The sequence below is a fragment of the Miscanthus floridulus genome, chromosome 19, assembly GCF_019320115.1.
Source record: "Miscanthus floridulus cultivar M001 chromosome 19, ASM1932011v1, whole genome shotgun sequence".
Lineage (NCBI taxonomy): Eukaryota > Viridiplantae > Streptophyta > Magnoliopsida > Poales > Poaceae > Miscanthus > Miscanthus floridulus.
The window spans coordinates 13,564,397-13,589,553 of NC_089598.1; the positions used below are offsets into that span (position 1 = coordinate 13,564,397).

At 45.9% G+C, this 25,157-nt stretch overlaps 3 protein-coding genes across 3 annotated transcripts; 1 reads left to right on the forward strand and 2 right to left on the reverse strand.

The window, feature by feature from the left end:
- Positions 1-12,139: 12,139 nt before the first annotated feature.
- LOC136528902 (pectate lyase-like) lies at positions 12,140-13,152 on the forward strand. The gene is given in 2 exon segments (XM_066521896.1): positions 12,140-12,211; positions 12,214-13,152. Coding segments are annotated over 2 exon segments (969 nt in total). The 3' UTR covers positions 13,111-13,152.
- Positions 13,153-13,924: 772 nt separating this feature from the next.
- LOC136529024 (nucleolar complex protein 2 homolog) lies at positions 13,925-19,440 on the reverse strand. The gene is made up of 12 exons (XM_066522048.1): positions 19,314-19,440; positions 19,029-19,195; positions 17,777-17,848; positions 17,189-17,701; positions 16,767-17,081; positions 16,610-16,666; positions 15,591-15,920; positions 15,297-15,503; positions 15,135-15,221; positions 14,871-14,965; positions 14,574-14,708; positions 13,925-14,495 (listed from the first exon to the last, which is right to left on the reverse strand). The coding sequence occupies exons 1-12, from the start codon at positions 19,327-19,329 to the stop codon at positions 14,198-14,200; spliced, it is 2,292 nt and encodes a 763-aa protein (XP_066378145.1). The 5' UTR covers positions 19,330-19,440; the 3' UTR covers positions 13,925-14,197.
- A 1,313-nt stretch (positions 19,441-20,753) lies between these two features.
- LOC136525578 (mitochondrial outer membrane protein porin 1-like) lies at positions 20,754-22,879 on the reverse strand. Its single transcript, XM_066518520.1, has 5 exons — positions 22,844-22,879; positions 22,641-22,751; positions 22,308-22,397; positions 22,019-22,227; positions 20,754-21,328 (listed from the first exon to the last, which is right to left on the reverse strand). The coding sequence occupies exons 1-5, from the start codon at positions 22,877-22,879 to the stop codon at positions 21,022-21,024; spliced, it is 753 nt and encodes a 250-aa protein (XP_066374617.1). The 3' UTR covers positions 20,754-21,021.
- Between the last annotated feature and the right edge of the window lie 2,278 nt (positions 22,880-25,157).

Below are 25,157 nucleotides of genomic sequence, written 5' to 3' on the forward strand. Positions count from 1 at the left end.
ATTCCTTTACGCTGCGATCGTAGTTGTTATTTATAACTCTCACCAAATGCTTTTATAAATGAAAGTTTCATAATCTGTTGTCGTAGTTTATATATCAATACTTCATCATGTTATGATTAGATATTCATTTCTGCTGTAATTCTGATCACATGTTTATATTCCACTGTTCAATTAAATTATTCATAACTCTGATAATATGATTTCATTCTGCTGTTATAATAATAAATATTATACTCTGATGTTGTATTAAAAGTGATGTAAGAAATGGTTAAGAATAATGTAAGCTTTATTCTCTCATTTGTGATCCTGATGGCAAAAATGTGGATTTTCGGGTTCTCCCCTGTGGTGTGCCCGACGAGACCGAGTAATTTGGTGTCCTCCCTTGAGTGCTTAGTGTCTAATGGAAGATGAGCACTCCTAGGAGGCATTAGATTAGGCGATTCTGCCATAGATGCCGTGGAAAGGTGCTCGGGTTGGGTGGAGGTTCGTCCGGTCGATGCCCATCTCGTCGAGCATCTTGGCGTACATGATGTTGAGGCCGCTGCCTCCGTCCATTAGTACTTTTATGAGTCACTTTGGGCCGATGATCGGATTGACTACAAGCAGATATCTTTCTGGGTGTGGGACGTTGCCCGGATGGTTTGTCCAGTCGAAGGTTATGGCGGACTCTGACCACGGGAGGAATGCAGGCGTGGCCGGTTCGGTCATATAGACCTCGTGGCGCGTGACCTTCTGGTGACGTTTGGAGTCGTAGGCCGCTGATCCTCCGAAGATCATGAGGCAGCCATCTGGCGTGGGAAAGCCACCGTCCTTCTCCTCGGCGTCGTCCACAGTGGGGGGTGGGTCCTTCCCCTGCCCCCTTTGTTGGAGCTTCCGGACAAGAATTTCCACATGAGGAAGCAATCCTTGTACATATGCTTGACCGGGAAAGCATGGTTTGGGCATGGCCCCTCGAGTAGTTTTTCGAAGTGGTTTGGAGTGCCCTCTGTGGGCTTCCGACCACCTTTGCCATCGGCAGCGGCCACGAGCGAGTCCTCACGTCGTTGCTTCTTGTTCTTCCTTTTGGCGAAACAATTGGAGGCGCCTTCGCCAGTGTCCTCGTCCCGCCTTGCCTTGCCCTCGAAACAGTTGAAGATCACTCCGACCGCCTCTTCTCCTGAGGCGTGGCTGGTGGCGATGTCCAGGAGTTCCTTGGTGGTTCGTGGGCCCTTGCATCCCAGCTTATGAACCAAAGACTCATAGGTAGTCCCGAATAGAAAGGCTCCTATCACATCGACGTCAGCGACATTAGGGAGCTCGTTGCACTACCGGGAGAAGCACCGGATGTACCCATAGAGGGTTTCATCGACTTTCTAGCGATAGTTCTTGAGGTCCCATGGGTTCCCAGGGTGCTTGTATGTGCCCTAGAAGTTCCCCACAAAGATTTCCTTCAGATCCGCCCAACTCTGTATGGCATTGGACGGTAGGTGTTCCAACCATGCTCGTGCCAAATCGGCCAAGAACAGTGGAAGGTTGTGAATAATGAAATCGTCATTATCCGCACCACCAGCTTGACAGGCAAGCTGATAGTCTTTGAGCCAAAGTCCGGGGTTTGTCTCCCTAGAGTAGTTAGGGATATTGGTAGGCGGTCGGTACCATGGCAGGAAAGCAACATTGAGGATGTGCCGGCCGAAGGCCTAAGGGCCTGGCAGGCTGGGGCTCAGGCTCCGGTCCTCGCCACTATCGTAGCGTCCGCTGTGCCAAGGATGATAGCCACGATGAGCTCCTTCCCTCAAGTCGCTGTAGGTGCGTCTACGGGCGTCGAGGGTGCTGCGTGCATCGCGGTTGTGGCTGAGGCATTGATGCACCGGGACCGTGGTGCGCTGCCTACCGCCTTGTGGTGTCTGGTGGACCGATGCATCCCTAGCTAGATGCACTGAGGGCATGCGATGGCTGGTGTCGAGCTCATGTCACTAAGACAATGAGCTTTCCGCCTGCTGCGCCGCCGCACGCTCAAGCAGCGTGCGAATTTCGTGGTGGGCCCGACGATCCTCGGGCGTTGCGGCCTCTAGAAGGCCATGGAGCAAGGCCGTCGTGGCGGTGATGTTCTGGCTTGCCCGAGCGAAGTGAGGAAGGGTTTCATCGTTGGCGATGATCCTTCGGTTTATGTCACGGGCCACGGCGCGTGCGTGTCCACCGTCTCCACGACGTTCGATCTCCCGATCGACCTCCACGTATTCCTGAACAAACTGTTGTCCGGCTTCGTTGATCTCCCGCTTTTGGGCTCTTAGCTGCTCCACCCCTACGTGGGACGGGGCTGCCATTCTCCCTTTGGTTCCATCATCGAGGTTGCCTACTGGGGTAACCTCCTTCTCGGAGGCGCTTTCGACATGCCCATTGGGGGTACCCATCATGAAGCAGTCCTGGGAGAGGTGATGGCTCCCCCTACTGGAGCCAGAACCAGAGTCTGACCCTAGGTCCTCCACGAGGAGGCTATGGAGGGATTCCATGATGCTTTCGATCATCCCCATGAACTCATTGTTCACAGGTGGCTGAACCATGCGTCGTGCTGCCAGGTGGCTAATGGTCGCCGCAGCGTTGCGGAGGCCGAACGAAAGCGCTATCGGGGTGCTCCGTACGTGGCGTTCTAGAGAGAGGGATCCTCCTCTAGAAGACCGCATTATGTCATTGGCGTTGGAAAGGGTGAGGCGACACTGGTCCTCCCTGGACTACTGGGGTCCGAGGGAGACGCCGAGATGGCGCCCAAGCCTCTCGTGGTTGAGGCCGATGGAGGGGAGAGATTGGATGGTGGCGTGAGCCAATGCCAACTCTCCTCCTACCGTGACGATGAAGTCTAGGCTCCCAAAGCGCACATATGCGCTTGGGACCCAGCTGATGTCGTGGTTAGCCATCCGTGGCCTAGTGTGGAATGCGCAAAGGCCCCTACCTGGCGCGCCAACTATCGGTGTTTCGAACAAACACCGGCTAGTGAATTTATAATTGTCGCGCGTTAAGCCCGGATGGTGCACTAAAGGACACAAGGTTTATACTGGTTCAAGCTGAATGTCCCTACGTTTAGTCTGCTGCTGCTCGTATTATTAGTACCGAAAAGGGTTCGTAGTAGGGGGTACAAACAGTCGAGAGAGGGACAGGTCCCAAGTCTCTGATGGAATGGTCGAAATGACGCTAAGAGCTCGGTCGCTGCTTGGCTACATGCATGATGTGTTGTGTGTGTTGAACTAATCCCCCCTTATGGGGTGTCCTGCCCTCCCTTTTATAGACCAAGGGGGAGCAGGGGGTTTACAGACAGGAGAAAGAGGAAAAAACCTACGGTAGAGATCGCCCTTCAAAGGTGCCGAGCTTTCCTTTTTTCTTGAGCCTGTTCCACAGTCATGGCAGATCATGGTAGGGATAGTGCGTTCACTGACCCTGATAGGGCCATGCCCTAGCCTTGCTTCAGCGAGTGGTTACGTCCCATCCTCCCCCGGCAGACGGTGCGGGGTGTCAGGGCGCCAAGCCATGACTCTGCGGGGGGTAGATGGGGAAATGACTATACGCCTACTACTGTAGATGATGTGAGTTCTTCCTTGGATTGTAGCGGTTTGTCGTATGCCTATGTTAGTATCTGCGCCCGAGGGCTGAAGGCGGTGCCTACTACACTATGGGACAAAAGTTGGCGCCTACAACACTATTCGGGAACTGTTATGTCGGAAAAGGGCTTAAAGCGTCTGTCCCATCGTATCCTGACGGTACCTTCCTGCAGGCATATAGGGCGTGGCCCTCGATACCGCGGTTGACTCAGATGTCCTATCGTACCCTGTGCCCGTCTTTATGAAGGATCAGGGTGCAGTCGTCGAGCGAGGCAGAGTCTAGCCCTTAGTTGTCGGGCGAGGCGAAGCCCGCCCTTGGACTTCGGGCGAGGCTAAGCCCTTCCTTAGCCATCGGGTGGGGCGAAGCCTAGCCCTCGGGGGTCGGATGAGGCGGAGTCTAGCCCTCGGACATCAGGCGAGGAGGAGCCCGCCCTTAGCCATCGGGCGAGGCGGAGACTAGCCCTCGGGGGTCGGGCGAGGCGGAGCCCGCCCTCGGACGTCGGGCGAGGCGGAGCCAGTCCTTAGCCATTAGGCGAGGTGGAGTCTAGCCCTCGGTGGTCGGATGTGGCGGAACCAATCTTCTGTCGTTCGGACAAGAAGCGCGATAGCGTTCTTGTCTGACCGGAAGTATCAACGTTCGATGGTTATTAGTTCCACCTCATTTGGTACCCCGGTATTAGGTCCCCAATAGGTACAAATTTTAATTTTTGATGAGATGTATAGTGAAATCCATAATAGTTGTTAACACTCGTAGTTGGAGTATTATTGTGGAAAAGCTCCAAAGAAACAGTTGTGGTGTCATCAATGATGCATACCATAGAATAGCTTGTCATGAGGCTTCAGAAACAGGCAAAAGGTTGTTAAGGGAATGTGTACCCGGATTTAACAATGGTAGACAATAGCAATAACCATTTAAAATAGTTAACTCCTAAGACAACAGATCAAGTGTGCTGTCAAACATATTGACATTAAGTTATATGTTGTAAAGGAGAAAATTCAAAATCATTTTGAAAGCATTGAGCATATGAGTACCAAACAAGTACTTGCGGATCCGCTTACCAAAGGCTAACCACCCAGTGCGTTCAGAGAACACACAGTCGACATGGATTTACGAAAAAGCCTATGATTTCTAGATACTGAGGGCCTAGTTGAGAATTTGTTTCAAAACAGAGAGGTGCATTGTAGCTGTTAAATCTAATGGCAACTGACCGTGATGATGAGGCACGCGCTATGCAGTGATATGTGATGAAATGGGAAAAAGATAAAGTAAGTTAAGTATAAGACATAAGGTGAGATCAAGCGGGAGAATGTTAGGTTGATCTCCACCAATTTGGCCCAACGGCCAATTGGGCCCTTAACTCGCGCCCTGATCGGGGGCATCCAACCGCTCTTCTAGCTGGTGGGCCTCCATTGCGCAGCGTTATGTAAAGGAGGTGGGAGCTAGGGCTCAAGACACCACTAGTAGAGAACAGACCTTTGATCCTCGGCCAAAATGGGCTCTAGTCCCAGAATTTTTTGCCCCCGGGACTAGAAATACCTTTAGTCTCGGTTGGAGGCTCCAACCAGGACTAAAGGTCCCTGCCCAACGGCTACTGCGCCAGACAGAGGTGGCAGGGACCTTTAGTCCCGGTTGGAGCCACCAACCGAGACTAAAGGTATACTTTTACTCCCGGTTGGTGGATCCAACCAGGAGTAAAAGTCTACTCCCAGGCCGTGGCTGCGCCCGGGGTTGAAAAGTTACCTTTAGTCCTGGTTGGATCCACCAACCGGGACTAAATGTTCTCCCTTTATATATCAGCCGTCTCCTTCTTCCTCCCCGAGCCCGAGCTCAGCACATTTTGAAGCTCACTGCACTAGTGTTCTTGCTTCCTCCCTCCCTCCATTGTTCCTCCATCCATTCTTCGATTCCTCCGTCGATTTCTTCGATTCCTCCATCGATTCTTCAGTTGTAAAGGTTACCAATCTCATACTCTCATTTTTCACCATTTTCTTATGCCATTTTGTTCACTATATATATTTATGGTTCTTTATTGTGGTTTTTTTCATTTGTAAGCAATTTGAGCTCAAAATCACTTCAAGCTTGCATATTTACATGAAAGAAGGTTAAAGTATATATAAATATAAACTTAGAAAATAGTTAGAAAATTATAGCAAATCCGTACTAGTTGAACTTGCGGACCGTGTTCAGCTCGGCGAGCATGTTCTCTGCCGAGCGGTAACGGACGTCAAGGAGGAGCTTTGATTCTACGAGGGAGAGCGACAACGGTCGTGGAAGACCGTGTTCCCTTCCTCGTAGAATCGGAGCTCTTCCTTGACCAAGTACGGTGCCATCCGGTGGAGAAATGCTCGCTGAGATGATCACGTAAGCAAGGTCAACTAGTACGGATGGTTATTTATTCACATGTTTTTGAGCTATAATGTATTAAAAATGAGTATAGAGATCAAGATAATTTTATAGTTTCTTAATTTTATTTGTTTATAAAAGGAGAAATTTATAGTGTATTAAAAAATGAGTATAGAGAGTAGATGGCAACTGCTTCCGGGTCCTCAGCCTCTCATGGGTTTCCAAAGCGACTTAGGCCGGGCCTCCCTCTTATTCCATGCGGCAAGTGTCGTGATGAGACGAAGATTGTGATGGAGTACCGAGTGAAGAAGGAGGGTCCCAACAAGGATCGTATCTTCTACAAGTGTCCGGATCGCAATATGAGTTATTTTATCGTATTTAATGATTATGGTTAGTTTATACCTATTTTCATGATGGTTGTGATTAAAGTTCTATTTTTTTGTTTTAATTTCAGTGGGATGGCAGTGGACGATGTTCAGGCTTTTACTGGGAGGAAGAGTATGTTGAACTCGTGCAAAAATATCTTGCACAACAGGCAGATACGGCGGCTAATGAGGCAGTGATCCAGCCGAAGAAGCCCAAAGATGTTGCACAATCGGGGAATCTGTCTGTTTTAGTTGAGATTAGTCGCGAAATCCTTATGCTCCTGAAATGTATTTTAGCTTTAGTTCTTTTAGTGGTAGTTGGGATTGTCTACATTGTAGCGATGCTTTCATAAATTTGTATCTTTTATGGTGGCACGCATGTTGTATAAATAATTAATTATGATCTAGGTTTTAATATGATATTTATGTCATGTAATGCAGATGAGCCGTCATTGGATGTATAATGCTGATCGCCGCTCCCAAGAGTTCATTGACGGCGTACATTCTTTGTTATGTGCGGCCGAGGCAAACAAACGCGACGGTTTCATATGCTGCCCATGTGCCATATGTAAGAATACGGTGGAATATCCTTGCTCAAGGACTCTTCATTCACACTTGTTCAAGTCGGGTTTCATGCCAAACTATATTTGTTGGACAAAGCACGGAGAAACCGATGTTGTAATGGAAGAAGGTGAAGAAGAACAATGGGACGACAATGATATTATTCCCGATGGTGCGTGCTTCAATGATACTGCAATGGGAGAAGCTGAAGAAGAGGTAGCCGCAGAAGATGAGCCGGCTGATGATCTTTCTCAGGTCATTCGTGACGCACAAAGAGAATGTGAAAGTGAAAAGGAGAAGATCAAGTTCGAGCGGATGCTAGAAGATCACAAGAAATTGTTGTACCCAACTTGTGATGCAGGGCAGAAAAAGTTGGGAACCACACTAGAATTGCTGCAATGGAAGGCAAAGAATGGTGTATCTGACAAGGGATTTGGAGAGTTACTAAAAATCCAAAAGAAGATGATTCCGAAGGACAATGAATTGCCCGCCACTACCTACGAAGCAAAACAAGTTGTCTGTCCTATGGGGCTAGAAATAGAGAAGATACATGCATGTCCTAATGACTGCATCCTGTACCGTGGCAAAGAGTACGAGAAATTGGATGCATGCCCAGTATGCCATGCGTCGCGGTATAAGATCAGGCGAGATGACCCTGGTGATGTTGAGGGCGAACGTCCGCGGAAGAAAATCCCTACCAAGGTTATATGGTATGCTCCTATAATACCACGCTTGAAACGTCTGTTCAAAAACAAAGAACATGCAAAATTGTTGCGATGGCACAAAGAAGACCGTAAGGTAGACAATATGTTGAGACACCCTGCTGATGGGTCCCAGTGGAGAGCAATCGACAGAGAATTCCCGGAGTTTGCAAATGACGCAAGAAACTTAAGGTTTGCTTTAAGTACAGATGGTATCAATCCTTTTGGAGAGCAGAACAGTAGTTATAGCACTTGGCATGTTACTCTAAGTATCTACAACATTCCTCCTTGGTTATGCATGAAGCGGAAGTTCATTATGATGCATGTGCTCATCCAAGGCCCAAAGCAACCTGGCAATGACATCGATGTGTACCTGAGACCACTTATTGAAGAACTTCTCATTTTGTGGAATAAAGAAGGTGTACGTGTGTGGGATGAGTACAAACAGGAACACTTTGATCTGCGAGCATTGTTGATACCCTTGGCAAGAAACACCTATACACGATATATGTCAAGAAGAACATAGCACCATATTTTACTGTCCCAGGCCCGATCTCAAAGCAGAGGCCCTATTGAGATGAGTTTGTACAGTACAAGACTTCGGAAGAGGGTGTGAGTCGGGTGATAAAGAACCAACGTAATGCCCAACAGAAGACATACCACCATAACTTGGGATCAGGTGGCTACCCGACTGCCATTAAGAAGTGGAACAAAATGGAAGCAGACCTTCTTGCCAAGGGTATCAGACCAGAATCACTCGAGTGGGGAGAACATGCAAAGAATTGGTTTTTCGCTCATGGGGGAACACTAGACCAGGAGACAGGGAAGTGCGTTTATGGTGTAAGACTACAAGAAGCAGCAGAAAGATTGTTTTATGCTTAGAGAGCTACTGCTAGTGGTGCGTTCAGGCCCAACAGAGAGAAGGATGAGCTGACATACGCCATCGGGACTATTGAACATGGTGGCCGAACTAGAGGCAAAGGAAGTGTCTCGTGGGAGCATGGATTCCCTCAGGACAGACCTTCCTATAGAAGTCGCCAGAGAAAGAAGGAAGAAGAGGCACAGCGGCTCCAGAGGTTGGAGGAAGCGGTGCGTGAAGCACAGGAGCGGGAAAAAAACCTTGAAGCGAGAATGCAGGTGGAAATCAGAAGGCAAGTGCAAATAGCAGTGAGTGCAAGCAAGCAGGCATCAGAGCCAGAAATCAACATTAGCTAATCTGTTCAGTTGAAAAGCAGCTGCGCTTCCACAGAGATACCAAATCAAGGGGACACAGGACTGCGCTTCCCTGTGGATGACGTCACTAAACCTTGTACAACGTGTGAGCTACACATTCCGAAGGAGAATTCCACAATCAAGGTGGCTATCGGTCTTGTTAATCCTATCGACCGAACCAAGACACCAAGAATTCATGGAAATATAATCCAAGAAGGATATGCTACCATCTCGGTAGATAAAGCTTAAAAAGGTTTTAGTGATTTGCCTCTTGACATTCCTAGAGGTGATAGCGAGAAGACTCTAGGAGAAGCAGAGAAGACATTCATTCTATGGCGCAAGCGCTACATCATTACTCCAGGGATGTCGGCTCCACCTCCTCCTGAACTACCTCACCATAGGTACGTGCGGATGAAAACACTACATCATTAATTTATATTGGCTTAAATAATTAACAATCTGCTCATAATAATATGTCATTCCTTTTTTTGTAGCAGATCCTCCCCAACCTAAATCCAATTGTTCAATCGCCAGATCATCATAGTGCTCTGTACGATGACATTGTGTTGGAAGGCGAGGCTGCATCCACACCATCTCCAAGGAGGTCTCCAACGCCGCAGCTGCCACCTCCAAGGAGGTCTCCAACGCCGCTGCCAACACCTCCAAGGAGGTCTCCAATGCCTCCCCCGCCCCCGTCTACCAAGAAGCCTAGCAAGAGGCCAGCCCCTCAAACGAAGAACCAGTCCCCGCCTGCAAAGAAAGCCACCGTAAAACCAAGGGCTATTCCCAAAATAATATCTGAAGAGAAGGAAGAAGGAACTGATGCATATAAAAAAGACATGTCTAGATTATATGACAAACTTAAAATGAATCAAGAAGCAAGAAGAAACCCGGAGAAACCATACTTCTTCGTAGCTCCAGATATTCTAAGAAAAAATGTGACTTCTTACCAGCAACAACAGCGGGAATCTCGTAAGCCATCCAAATCAACGTTATCGGACTATGACCGCACTCTCACCAAGTCAATTGAGGCGGCACAGAAAAAGAAGCGAGCAGGGAAAGGAGTTGCCCAACTCAGACAACAAGCGCACCAATCAATCCTCCACTAGTTGTTGGTAATGAATATGGTTCGAATTTAGGATTAATGCATCAGGCAAACATACCTCCGGATATCGATTTGGATCACCTTGGTGAATTTATTGATGAGACTGGTCTCGACTTTTACCAGATGTTTGGTGATGGAAACATTGAGAGTGCGGCGGAGGTTGATATTTGGAAGAAAAAATTTGTACTAGGCCAGAGTCTATACAACCCTCAAGCCTTATCTGATCTGGGGACGCAAATGTACCTGCTAAACAAGTGGTACATGAAGGCGTCTACCAGTGGAGACTTCTGCGTTGGTGTCAGAATTAGAGACGAACATTGGTTCTGTGGCGATGATGTTATGTATGTTGACTTTGTAGAATTTCATCAACTATGCTACCTGACCTCTCTGGACAAAGTTATCATTAGCTGCTATTGCCTGTAAGTAATAATTCTTTTGATCTATTATTAAACTCATCATATGTGTGTATATACATATAAATTATCCTAACAAGTACTATATATATGTAGATTTACAATGACAGAGCTCAGAAAGGAAGGCTGCAATGAAATTGGTTTTGTTGATCCCCATATAGTATTCAAAGACCCAATTACTCCAAAGACTAATTGGAAGAATGAGTCAGAGAGTAACCTCATGAACTTCTTAGTGAACCAACGCCACAAGAAGGATATACTCTTTCCCTATAACTTCAAGTGAGTGTTAATCATGTCGATCATCCTTAATGGCTCATATGTTGATTCTAGTTAATTAATGAGTGTTATGCGTTATATCCTATAAACACATGCAACAATCACTGGATATTGATGGACATCGATCTGGTAAAAAGTCACTTGATAATCTATGACTCGATGAGAAAACCACAACAAGACTACCAAGATATGATAGATATTATCCAGAGGTAATTTCGGGATCTCTAGCAACTATATATACACACAAACATGATGATTAACTATATCTGATGACGTGGCAAATTTTTTATTGGGCAGTGTTTGGAAAATCTTTATTGAGAAACAACACATGGAAAAATGCAAAGCGCCACTGAATGTAATCCCTTTGAAAGTAAGTCCCCTGAATCGCATCATCTTTATTAATTAAACATATAGCTTTCACCGGATCACCAGATTGGATGACAAATCTTTTTCTCGTAAAGTGGTGTCTGAGGCAGGAACAGGGGAACAACTACTGTGGTTACTATGTTTGCAAGTTTATCAAGGTGGTCTTCCAAAAAACTCCTACAGAGAGACTCAAAGTACGTTAAAAATACACTATATATTCATTTAATTATTATTATTGATTGTGTTACTATGTCTTTATATATATATGTACATATATTAATTTATTTTCCTTTAATTCAAACCTGTAGACTCGATGGTTGGAGGAAAAGGTCATACGACAAGACCAAATCAAAGCAATTCAAGAGTCTATAGCCAGATTTTTTAATGAGCAGGTCATCGATTCCAAGGGCGAGTTCTACTTCGACCCAACACTGCCATTGAAGCCAAGCTAGAGGATGAGAGGAAACTTGTTATGTCACAACAACTGTAATACAATCTTTTGTAATATATGCACATGAAATAATATAATGTAAAATACACATATGCATGCATGCATGTAAATATATATATATATTTCTATGCTTGAATTGTGTGATTTAATACGTTCATTGTGCTTGAACCGAAACATACTATACGCGCGTATAAATGTATAATTAGCAGCGTACAATACGACTTCGAAAACCTATTTTGAAAAAAAAAACAAAAAAATGAAAAGAAAAGAAAAAAGAAAAAAACCTTTAGTCCCGGTTCGTATTACCAACCGGGACTAAAGGTGCCGGCCATCGTGGCATGTCAGGAGGCACCTTTAGTCCCGGTTGGTGTTACCCACCGGGACTAAAGGTCCTCCTTTAGTCCCAGTTTCTGACCCGGGACTAAAGGACACCCTTTAGTCCCGGATGCTTGCTCCCGGGTGGGGAACCGGGACTAGAGGGGGTTTCCCACCGGGAGTAAAGCTCTGTTCTCTACCAGTGCACGAGGTTCACTGCAGCCGCCAGTTCTCCACCGAGTCTAACACTAGTCCGATCTATAGAGAGCGCTGTGAGCGACGGGAAGCTCCACCGGCCTTCACTATCGTCACTGGACCGCGCCACCACTACGATGCTACCTCTACTCCGACACTAGAGGCGCGTCGCGCCGTGCTATGACGAGGTACATCATCAAGATTCTCGTCTAAGTTGAGTTTTACCCGCTAAATCTATGCCTAGAGGCCCTGTTAGTTCTATCACCATGGGCTTCGGCCACAGGGCCACCGGCAGGCTCGCCGGCAGGATCTACGTGGTGACCGACCCCCGTGACGACCCCCCAACTTGGTCGTCCCCTGGAAGGGCACGCTCCGGTACGCCGTCATCCAGGACCGCCCGCTGTGGATCACGTTCGCGCGCGACATGGTGATCAACCTCTTCAAGGAGCTCATCGTCAGCAGCGACATGACCATCGACGGTCGCGGCGCGCAGGTGCACGTCACGGGCGCTCAGATCACGCTGCAGAACGTGCACAACGTGATCCTCCACAACCTCCACATCCACGACGCCGTCCCGCGCGGCGGCGGCGTGATCAGGGACTCGAAGCACCACTCGGGGGTCCGCGGGGAGAGCGACGGCGACGGCATCTCCGTGATGGGGTCCAGCGACATCTGGATCGACCACGTGTCCATGCGCAGCTGCGCCGACGTGCTGGTGGACGGCTCCACCGCCGTGACCATCTCCAACGGCCACTTCACCAAGCACGACCACGTGATGCTGTTCGGGGCCAGCGACAGCGCCGTCAAGGACAAGATGATGCAGGTGACCGTGGCGTTCAACCACTTCGGCAAGGGGCTGGTGCAGCGGATGCCGAGGTGCCGCTACGGCTTCTTCCACGTGGTGAACAACGACTACACGCACTGGCTAATGTACGCCATCGGCGGCAGCCAGAACCCCACCATCATCAGCCAGGGGAACCGCTTCCGCGCCGTCGACGACAGGAACTTCAAGGAGGTGACCAAGCGGGAGTACACGCCGTACAACCAGTACAAGGACTGGGTGTGGAAGTCGCAGGACGACCTGTTCCTCAACGGGGCCTTCTTCAACCAGTCCGGCGGCCGGAACAAGCGCCGGTTCGACAGGCTCGACCTCATCCAGGCCAAGGGCGGCCAGTACGCCGAGTCGCTCACCAGGTACGCCGGCGCGCTCAACTGCCGCGTCGGCAAGAAGTGCTAGGGCGGCCCTGTGCAAGCTAGATTATTGCTTTGATTGGGGATCGACCGGGCGATCGATGCTTCGATGCAGGCGCAGGGAGGCGTAACTCGAATGCAAGGTTGTGTTGTGTACAGTGGCGGATCCAAGGGGGGCTAGGGGGGCTGCAGGCCTCGTGAGAGTGATTTTGCTTTGTATTTACTGTAGGAAAAAACATGATTTCACCATTAATCTTCGACATTTGTTCTAAATCTCTATTGATTAGCCCTCCTGAGGTGCTCATCTTGGCTCCGCTAATGGTTGTGTATAACTCTTGTACATGGAAATGCCATCTGTAATGGTCAACGTACTACTGCTTGCCTGCTAGCGACAGCATGGTCCTGTGCATGCTAGTTTTTTTTTATCAATGGATGTAGGATTGTCTGGGTGTGTGATAGTACTTTGCACGACTGTAATACCAATTGTTAGCAAGGTCACTCACACACACAGTCACACTAGCTCCAATCATGGGGATACCGCTCGTCGCCATGTACGGCGGCCAGTACTCGGGCGCACCGATCGTACGTGCTCCTGTGCATCATGTGGCACGCTGCCACCGGACGTCAGGATGCACCTCGTCCGGTTGGTTTCACCGCGGGCGTCCAGCCTGACGGGCGTGGAGGGGATCCAGCAACTCGCACACGCCGACATCATCTGTGCCGCCGCCGTCGCCGCGCCACTGCAAATATAATAGAAGTACGTATATTTCATGACGAACCTAATGCTACTTATTTCGTATGATAATATTAGTACTTATAAATAAATCTGGTCAAACTTCTCATACTAAAACATAGCACTATTCTAGAATTGCATCATTTTTGAGATGGGGGCAGTATATCAATAAGTCCAAGGCACATTGTCAAAAAACAATCTCGGATACTCATTTGCAGGACCAATGCTTTGACAGGTAACACTAACTTAGAGAAATATGGATAGAGAAAACAACAACGCTAGACTGCACTCTTCAATCGTAAACCAAGTGCTACGTTTTCACTCGAGACAAAATGTTTTTTTATCGGCCGGAAGCATACATCACAACAGCAGCATCTTTGCCAAGTCCTACTAAGCATAACTAATGCCTGGTCTTCTTCTTGGGATGTGAATTCCTTTTTGTTCTCGAGGGCGCCTTGTTAGACAATGGCTGGCGCTTGTTCCTCTTCTTCAGCTTCGCCTTCTTTTGTTTCTTATATTCACTGTCAGGGTCTACAAAGTCTTCGTCACTATCACCTTCAACCGGAACAAAACCATCCTCTGGTTCCTGATTGTTGCCATCCTCTTCATCTGAGCTCAAGACAAAATCCTCAACCCGATCCTCCTCAGCAGCAACATCATCATCCTCTCGGGGTCGCTTTTTATTCTCCTTTGGGGTTCTGCGCACCGTACAATGGTATGATAATGTCTTTTCCACGGCAAGTAAAAATGGGAAAAAGAGGGAAGGAAAAACATACTTGGGTTTCTTATTTTCAGCCATCCAGTTCTTACTGAAAGCAATAGTGCCTTCATCATTGTCCTGCTCATCCTGCTGCTTCTGCGCTTCTGATAACCTCCGTGAGAAGGTTGAGGAGTCAGCCCCCACAATCACACTGGTTGGCAACAAGGAATTAGTGAACCCAATGCCATTAATCAGTATGCACTTCTGTACTTACAAGATAATCATGATACATATGTTCTTGTGGTTAGTACAGACTACAAAACTGTGCTGATACTTGTTTGTGATATGAACTTAGCTGATAGATGGAACTAACCTGGTCTCATCCAGAGCGTCCATCCTATCCTGCGCTCTCTGGTGTAGAGTAGCAACATATTTTGAGAGAGGGCTGCAACGTTCTTCCTTTTCGGTCTGTTGGGGAATGATTGCTAAAGTTCACAAAATGATACAGGAATGATAGTATAGAAATAAATAATGTGCAAAAAGCGGGAATGATTGCTAAAGTTCACAAAATGACAGGATTGATGGTATAGAAATAAATAATATGCAAAAAGCATAGCCACAAGGTCAGGATTCATGCCTGCAGAAATGACTCTACAGCTGGGTCATTGGGTGAAAAAGCAATCCCCACACGTTTTGACTTAATGAACTCGACATTGGCCTCTATCTGAAATCAGACATGATGATAGAAATTAGCATATGTGCAATGGATCAAATACTGTAATTCAAACTATAGGCAAACCTGATTGATAAGATCCTTCATCTCTTTCCTAAATCTGTCAGCTTTAATGGTTTTGCAAAAGCTTCGGAGCCGAACAAGTGGAATAAAGGACATCTCAAAGAAGGCAATGGAGTAGCTCCATTGGGCCAAATGTTTAGCCAGCTCATCGACCACAGAATAAATGCAAGCTTCCTGAAAGGCACGTGTCTTTACTGTTTTCTTGTCCACCTGCCAAGAAAAGAGAACTGTTACAAGCTCCTTCAAAAGGTGTGTTCCATAGCGGAATGTTCTATTGCAAGTTGCAAGAAAACAAACCTGTTTAACACTGAACAAATTCACGGCTTTGCCTACACCTCCATCTGGACGTCCTCTAAGTTCTTTCATTTCAAGCATATTAAGCAGCAGGGAGGACACAGGAATGAAGGTACCAGTGGCTTCAGCAATACGATTAAGCATTCTGACACACCTAAGGCGCACAGGGAAGTAACGTGCGCTAGGTACAAGGCATGCCACACCATGTATTATTTGGGTCAACGGATAAGCTAGAGGTCGGAATTCTTCCTCAGAACTACATCCGCACACAACACTGGTCCAAAGCTCAAGGCAGAATATGTATTGCCAATCATAAATCTTTTGGTAAGATTTCTGCAAAATAAAAATGCCAACTCTTTAGCAGCCAGCAACAGAAAACTGCTGAAGTGTTGGACAGCAAAAGGTATACTATTAACACTGAGGGGAAAAAATAGCATGTTGTAAAGGTGAGATTTTCTCAATAAAAGAGGTGCAAGAATAAGGAGATTTACTGTATTGGAGAAGAATAAGTGTCAAGGGCGTCGGGCCCTAGGGTAGCAGGACCTCGGCTACGGAGTTCGTAGCCGTCGGCCGTCTTCTCCGGCGAGGGTGAGTCCCCTGCCGCAGGCTTGAGAGATTTTAGGAGAGAGGTATGTTTGAGAAATCTGATATTGCTTATCCTTTCCTGAGTTCACGTACATGCTTAAATAACCTTGGATGCTAACCGACTAGAGCTACAATTCCTAACCAACTTGGACTCTTCCTATTTTTAACCATAACCGACTCAATCTTTCTATTCTTAGTCACGCGTCGTCCTTGCAGACTCCTCTGCTCAGCCAGAGGCCGCAGCCTGGGCACCAGCGTCGCCCGGCCCGACTCCCGCGCGCGCAGCGCGCTCTGCTGCGCGACGGACGTCGCGGGCCCTATGGCGCCTCACGTACTGGCGCCCGTACATGACAATAAGGGAGTTACTTAAGGTATGAATGTATTTCAAAGCTTATACAGTACCAGCGTAGGTATTTGAGTGGCAGTATGAATAATACCTCCACTTGTTTTTTCGATGATTTGCTACTTTCTTTCTGCCTTTTGTCCTTCGCTGACTTTCAAAATATTCAAAATAAACCAAGAGGCAAATATCTCTCTGTCAGGTCATAGGTAGACAACAAAGCTCCAGTACATGGCAATGAGTTCAATGGATACCTTTGGCCCCCTTTCAGTAAGAGCTCCTCTTAGGATAACCCCCAGTTGACGGATGAAAACAAAAGCATGCTGATACGCACTTTGTGGATCCAGACTATACAATTCTCTGACACAATTTCCAAGGAATTGAATGTGTTGCAGTTTTGATCCACTGATAGATTTGGACAGTTTGCAGTTCACCAAATAAGCCTTATAGATACCCTTGAGGCATGTATCAAGGCAATCTGAACCTACTTGAATGCACAAGTCTCGAAGGAACATAAAAGAAACAAGAGGCATTGCACCTCGTCCTCTAGCCCAGGTATGGAGCAGAGCCTACAATTGAAGCATGCAAACAAAAGTAAATAACAAACTTGGTAGATGAACAGCAGAGCAATGCCGAAATTAACTCAAAGGTAGAGCAGAAATTGTAACCTACGCACCTTAACATACTTCCTCAGGAGCGATGGGAAAGCTGCCAGAAAAACAGCTGATGCTCTGATACGGTGTATAGTAAATGCTATCATTTGCTCATCGGTCATCTCTGTTATCATATGAAGCGCATTGGCAAGATAGATCCTCATAAGATTACCATGCCTCTTCCATGGCTTACTCAGCATCAGCTCACTAACTGCCTCTTTCTTCCCTCCAAAGCTTGGGGCACCAAGTAATTGACGGAGGACTCTATCCATGTGTTTCAAAACAAAGTGCATAACTTTATCAAGTACGCTACCAGACATGACACTAAACTTTGGAGTTGAATTGTCCCCATGATCTTCACCATAACGGCAGGCTCTGCGAAAAGCTTGAAGAATAGAACGGATAGAACCTATCTTCTCATTCTCTACTCCATCGCACCAGGAATCAACCATTTCCATTGTAATAGGTTTCACATGCTTCAGTTCCTCTTTAGATACAGATTCCTCCTCACCTTCAACCCCAGTTTCCTGGTCATCCTAAATGTAATATTGAACAATGACTCCACTCTCATCATTCTAGTATAGAAAACTCACAAAAAGGGACCAGCTTACCTCGATTCCATCATCATCAAACCCCAACAAATCTTTATCAAACTGTTCTAAATATTTATAGAACTCAGGATCCTACATCAAATCAAAGAAGTACATAAGCCTCAAAAACAACCAACATTGATATGGTGGCACACAGCACAGCAGCAGACAGACAGAAACTAGGAAGGGGAGGAATACTTATTTCTAAGAACAAAGCATAGCACCTTGTGGGCCTTAGGCTAAACTGTGCAACCATAGTTCACATAGTTCAGGATTTAATTAAGCAACAAATATCATAAGCGGAACACCAATACTAGACAAAAAAGAGAATATGTTTCAAACCAATGAATGTAAATTGAGCAAGTAAGAACCAGGAAAGTTATACCAGGGAATAAGAGTAACCAAATGTTATGAGCCTATGACAATGCCATTTCCACAATCTTTGAATGGGGCAGGCGAAAATTCAAGCTATAAGGGATCACTTATTGGAGGATGCATGAGGTTAAATCTAATGTAACAGCAGTATAGGTCAAAACAGTTATTATGTGGCATTCCTTACTCAAATTTGCAGCATAACTACCATTATAGTATGGTTAAATTGGGAATGAAACAAACATAGAAAAAACATCATTGCTCTGCACAATTGTCCACCTCCCAACTTATCTCTATAACACAGATCCTATGACTGGTGAGTTTGCTTTCAAATAATTATGTATGCCTAACACGCGGAGCAGAGATGAGAAATTTCTTTCATCACTTGAGACAAAAACATAAAACAGCTAAACCAAAACATAAAACAGCTAAACCTCTGAAGGAAGTTGGTCATACTAATACTAGTATTTTGCAACCAGTCACTTTACAGCCTACTCTGCAATACCTACTAGCAGCAGTTTCAAATACTACATTAACTCAGCAGATTGCAGCCAATTTCTGAATCTGAATCAATTAAACTAGTTACTGTCCACAAGGGCAACCGCATAATTTACGCTCAATGCACACAACTGAGCAAATAGTAACGAGCTAGTATTAGGCAAAAACCATACCAGCTTGAAGAGTCAATTTAAAAGTATCGACAGGACAAACAGCACAAGGGCACAGTCGAGCCTAGAAGTCATAATATATATATATCCAGGCGGGCAATAGTAAATCCACTTACACTGCTAAGCATCATTTTTAAGAAGTACGGAGTAGTAACAATAACAATGGATTATTACAAAACTTATATTCCACTCAATAATTGACAGTGAACAAACCGGAGGCGACAGGGACGAACCTTTTGCTGCAGCCGCTTAAGCTGCTCCACGTGCTGCTTGGCCTTCTTCTTCGAGCTTCCACCACCACCACCACCATCCTCCTCCTCCTCCTCCTCCTCCTCCTCCTCACTATCATCCATCTCATCTTCGAACTCCTCTTCATCCTCGTCCGAGACGGGCAAGTCCACTGATCCCCCGCCGAAACCACAGCGGAAGGAGAAGAGAACCAATCAAAATCCCAAGTAAAACAAGCGCAAGAGCAAAGAGTGGCAGCCCATAGAAATGCGTCTGGATGAGGAACCCACCGTATTCGTCGGACATGGCGACAACCGCCGGCGGCGCCCTAGTTCAAGGGGAGGCGGCGGCAGAGGGCGGTTCGGTGGCGTTTCGCGTTGGGGTTCGCCGGTTCGGGAGTCTCCAGGATGCGGCCCGCAGGCACTGACTGGGCTGGATGACGCTGGGCGTCGGGGACGGCTACCTGGGCTCCTTCCAAGAAGGCAAGAATTCTGGGCCGCGCCACGGGCCGTGCTGCCTGCAAGACCGGTGCGGTGGACGGGAACCTTCCCTTTGACATGCATGTGAATCAAGGTTACTAGCCATTGCTGTCCGCGCTTCGCTGCGGGTGATTTGCTTGGTATAGAAAACCTCATATGACTAATATGTTTTCTCATCGTATTAGTACTGAAGATTGGTCTCAATACTGTAAACGAACATAGAGGCTGGTTGTCATTACATGGTGCCTATTCTAGGCCAACAAATAAATGACATGTTAGTGGAAAGAAGTATTTGATGGAGTTGGGTTCAAGCAACTAACACACTTAGATTTGAAGTACAACATTGGATAGCATTACATTATAGGCGAAAATAGCAAAAACTAAAACACAAGTACTTCTCCTAACGGTAGGGTTTAAAAAAGTGAATTAGGATCCACTCTTCTTAGGTGAATCTACAACACGCATCCAATAACTACAGATGACAATAACGACAAGAGTACAATACAGGAGTACAGCGACGAAAAGCACTACTACTACGGGTACAGCATCCCAAGGCAACTAATCTACCTTGGAACCACGCATCTTGATTCCTGTGCTTGGCGGATTCTTTTACTGTCCTGGCTATGGATCTGCAGCTTCTCGCGCTAATGGCTGAGTGAGAGGAACCAAGGGTTCTGCTTCTAACACTTCCGAAGGTGGACGCGCTGGCGGTTCTACATCACCGGTTCTCCTTGTTTCAGTTGGGTGGATAGGGATCCCCTCCAAGATCGGGGCATCCCGCATTTCATCAACCAGCGCCCTCCGCTTGGCCCTAGTGAACAAATAGGCCTCACCCAGTTGATGAACATGTCGATCTTCGGCCTCCTTCAGAGCTTCTAACATTGCAGTCTCTCGGCTCTCAGCAGCTGCAGCACTGCCATGCGCTTCGGCGAGCTGCACCTGGAGCATTCGAGTGAAGATCTCGGCTTCTTCGGCGCGCCGGAGGCACGCCCTCAGCTCCAAGGCTTGCCGGTCATACTGCTCATCCAGAGCAAGCAAGTACGTGGTCAAGCGCACCACGATAGGACTATCTTCTTGCGCATCACGCCCTTGCAAAGCCTCCATGCGAGCCATCCATGGCCGCCGATTCCTATCCAAGGGTGGAAAGAACTTCATGGGGGTACGGGCAACGGGCTCTTCATAGAGCTGGCAAAGGTACCACGTACCCCTTGCAAAAACGGTTGCAGGAAACAGGACCACCCCTACCTCAATTGACACAAGTCACCATCAACCATTGTAAACAAGTCCAGAATTCTACCGAGCTTGAATTATTGTGAAGGTTGCTCATTTAACAGAGCGCTACACAGACGACCGAAAAATTTCCTCAATGAAACATTTCACAGTTCATGAAATCGACAGACTGCAACGACCAAAAGATGCCGGGAACCCCAACAGTTTTGTTTTCACCAGCTGACCTGATCTGATCGAAACAGCCATGCTAGGAGCTTAGAAGGGAAAAAAATATGGTCTCGATAACCAATCAGGGCTTGAGGGCCACGGCAATCCCGACCTTCGAGCTCTTCTCGATGGTCTTTGTGTTGACCTCGGCCGAGATGGTGACCAGTGACTTTGGGCTCCACTCATGCTGGATGAGGGCGCTGGCCTTGCCAGAGTTGTTGGTGCGGGCCTTCAAGACGGTTAGTGGGTCCAGAGCGTGCTGCCCGCCAAAGTTGAGGGTGTTTTCATTGGTCGAGAAGCTGTGGGTAAGCTTTGCCCCAACAGCTGTGTTGCTCAATTCGCTCACCTTGTGGTAGTAAGCTCCAGTAAGGCTCTCTCCCCTGTTGTTCCTGCAAGAGAGGGTTAGATCAGTAACATGAAATTTGGAAAGGCACTGCAATAATAAGACAGTAAACCTAGAAGAAACGGGATTATATCTGTTGAGGAGCTATGACATCAGTTTCATTTGATATAAGAAAATTACACATAGGGCTTTTCACTCAATTAGGAAACCAAAATACTGAGCATCAAACCCAAAATTATACATAGGACTTTTCACTCAATTAGAAAACCAAAATGCTTAGCATCAAACCCTTCCTGGAGGCACTGCTCAATATTAGCCATATTGCCACCAGCTTACTGCAAAAGATCCTTTTTTTTCAATGAAACAAAAAAAAAAACACTTAGCAAAGTCAGTAACTTTCATCAATTGCTGTACATGCAATAATCTGAGTGACTTAGGAACTCGTGTTTGTTGCAAACAAATATAAGTGAAGCAAAAATATAAAGTTGCTTCTTTCAAAAACTCCATTTGAGAAATGTCTCAAAAGGTGAAATCATGGTGACAATATATTAATATTTTGACTATTTTTATGCACTAAACCAGCTACACAACGGCTTGAAGTTGAAACACATTAAGCAGGGATTTGCACTTAACCATAAAAAAAGAAATTACAAGTATCAAATAAGCTTAAGCGTTGTCAAATAACAGTCGCATACAGTGCCTAAATATATAAGGTTACTACACTTTGAAAACTCACAGGGTCAGGGATGCGATGAGGTCTTCATGAGTGAATCTCAGTCTAGCGTTGTATTTGGTTAAGTTCCCAGTGGCAGTATCAAGTGAGACATCTGCACCAACTGCAAGAGCCTTAGTGCCAAAGGCAGCAGAGAGGTTGACTACCGGATTGGCTGTCAGACCAATGCTTGCATTAACTCCAGCATAATCATGCAAATACTGAAGCTCAACCTGCAACCAGAAATAAATACATGAATACATTGAAGAATAACCTTCCACTTAAGAAATAATAAACTGAATTAGATTATTACCTTTCCAGCCCTCTGATCAGGAACAGCAAAGCTAAGGATGGTTTTCAGTCCTGGAGTTGCAATCTCATCAACAGTAACTGTAGTAATGATCTAAACAGCACGTCAAAGCAAGCAGTCAACAGAACTCGAACAGTGAGAAACATGACAGATCAACTAATTAGTCAAAGAGCAAATTGTTGACCAACACAAATAGCATGCTTGATAATAGTTTGGCAAACTACTACTATTAGTCTAGGTGATATCACAAGAAATGAACATGTTGCAGGTCCATTTTGAGCAAAGCATGCAATTTCCAGGGGTTAAGTATATACATATACAGAGAGAGAGATTTACATTTGACTCTGAGTTTGCTTTCACATCTACCGTAATGTTCTTGTTCTTTATCTGTGATTGTATCTCACCAAAGATCAGGTCAGCTTTCTTTGTGCTAGAAGCAGTGACAGCCTGCATGAAAAAAGCAACAGAGGATATTAAAATTATAAGAATATGATAGCCATGCATGCAAATAATTCTAACATAGTCACGATTTTCAGTACAAGCATGTAGGCAGCATTAAGAGAACAATCAAACATATACACGCAAACCAAACAATTAGTTGTTAAATCACCCAAGCCTTTACCATTTAGACCACAACATATGTAATTCCAGACTCCAATACATCAACGGAAAATACAAGTTGCAAAAGTCATCATGAGTTGAGAAACATAATTATGGTAACAGCATACATAGGGTTCAATACAATCGTTTTTCAGGTGTTTGATACTTCCATTATAGTTTTATTATCCTCAATTGTTTAAGTTCAGTACAGATATATTTTTCCTAAAAGTCTAAAACCCATCAAAACCTACAATTTACTCACATCCCAACCATGGAAGGAAATCCACCGAGCCGTGCTGACATCGCCTAGCTACTTACAATTATTCTACTCAATAACTGACTACCCACTGTCCTCCCACTATCCAGACAGTGCCAACATGTGTTACATCCCCTGAAAATTGAGCCCGACACTAGTTACATAACTAAAGCTGGCTGCTATTTCACATCACCTCCCAGTTTTTACTAGAACCACAACAGCGTGGGGTTCCACCATCCTTTTTTATTCGAACCCTTTTCTCCCCCGGCTAAGGGGGTTTCTCTAGCGACCCACTTATTCAAAACAAGCATTAAAAAGAGCATCACATGTAAATCACACATTGCCAAATCCTATACCCTACAGCAAAAAACGAACAAGCAGATAGGCATAGAGCACAACTCAAGGCTATGCAGGAACCCAATCTAATCAATAATCTCTTGTGCTGGCTTTCGCTACCAAACAGCCACTCACTCGCTAAGATCGAGCAACAGGATCCGAACCCCACAGACGAATCCAATAGAAGATCATGAACCCATCCCACGGCTATATCAACCACCCATCCCAAGCAAGAATCCATCAGCACTAGAAAGTTCTTTCCTCTTATAAGGTCGAGTGCCTACAGGGAAAAGAAAAGGTAATGTCAACTCGTTCCCTCGAAAAAATATACCAAAGGCAAAAAATAAATATCCACACACAAAGAACTAAATAAAGGAGAGAAAAGGTTAGTGTAAAATTTATTTCTATATAAATTATAGAATATGTTAATAGCACTACAGCGCCAATGTATTATAAGTGTAGACTATGTTAAAAGCACGCAGGGTAGGAAAACTTACATGACTTGGTGGAATGTGCTTTCCACTCAGGAGATCAAGCGAGACAGTGCCAAAACTGTAAACCACTCTCAGGACTTACTCTGCCCGCAGAACAGATAACAGTTAAAGAGGCACATCCCCAAAATGTTTCATGGGATATTGCTAGTGTGACACATTTACCTGTCTTAAGATATTGAGGAGGCGTGAAAGCCAAATTAGTACTGTAACTCTTTCCATCCCTGCTGTTCTTCATCAGACCAAAACATGATAGTCTTGGATTACCATCCTACAAAATTGGCCCACAGTCAAAACACAAAAGGATTAATGCTTTTGTATGAAAGATCTGAGAAGCAACTAATGCGAACAAGTAAAGACCTACCACATCAAAGATGACCCTGTATGCATGCAGATCATGATAGAGTGCCCTCCCTTTGCTACTGCAGTAGTCCAACGCCTGTGCCACATAAAGCGCAGCCCTCATCCTCATTGCCCAACCCAATGGATTTGTCTCCCCTGACACATATAACCACCATGAGGATAAAATGCAGCTATCGTCTTTTTTTAACACAGAGCAACTATCATATATTAGATTGGTATAATCCACTTAAAGATCAAAATTTTAAATGCTTAAAGCTCCTGACAGCCATATCCCTCCGAGAGTGGTCCATAAATGGAAGGTCATAGCAATTCAAATCCTCCCTAATAAGTACCATTTGTTGGAAGCAACATTTGCAGGTTAGATGCAAATCAAGCTACATATATCCTCTAGCATGGCCAAAAAATCAATGGCATGAGTGACTGCTGCACCTCCAACCAGAACAAAGTAACAAACTGAGACAACCCAATATTGGTGATTAAAAGTAACTATAGAAAACCAGTGTCTTGATTTATTGCTAGCCTAAAGTACAGAAATAGCACCAGATACAACAAACAGGTAGAGGATTTGGCACTAGAAACTACTTCCACCCTCTACGGCCAAAGGCCACATTTCCACAGTGGTTACTGGTACTGAGGTACAGGCGACAAACACACATCCTTAAATATGGTGACTAAAATTAATTATAAAAGACCAATGTCGATTTCCAGTTAGCCTAAAGCACAGAAATAGCCCCAAATAAAGCAAACAGCTAAACAGTTGTGCAGCAGAAACTAACTTGAACAACACTCTACAATTTAAGGCACACT

Bases quoted from the DNA above. Each gene is read 5' to 3' on its own strand.
- LOC136529024 (XM_066522048.1), bottom strand. The intron at 17,082-17,188 runs GTGCGTAGGTTA...CTTCAATTGTAG, and splicing joins TCCTGAGGAAGTATGTTAAG to GCTCTGCTCCATACCTGGGC. The intron at 15,921-16,609 runs GTATTATTCATA...TTTATTTTGCAG, and splicing joins CATCGAAAAAACAAGTGGAG to AAATCTTACCAAAAGATTTA.
- LOC136525578 (XM_066518520.1), bottom strand. From the start codon at position 22,879: ATGTTTGATTGTTCTCTTAATGCTGCCTACATGCTT. The intron at 22,398-22,640 runs GTAAATCTCTCT...CGTGCTGTTTAG, and splicing joins AAGCAAACTCAGAGTCAAAT to ATCATTACTACAGTTACTGT. The intron at 22,228-22,307 runs GTAATAATCTAA...TTCTGGTTGCAG, and splicing joins CTGATCAGAGGGCTGGAAAG to GTTGAGCTTCAGTATTTGCA.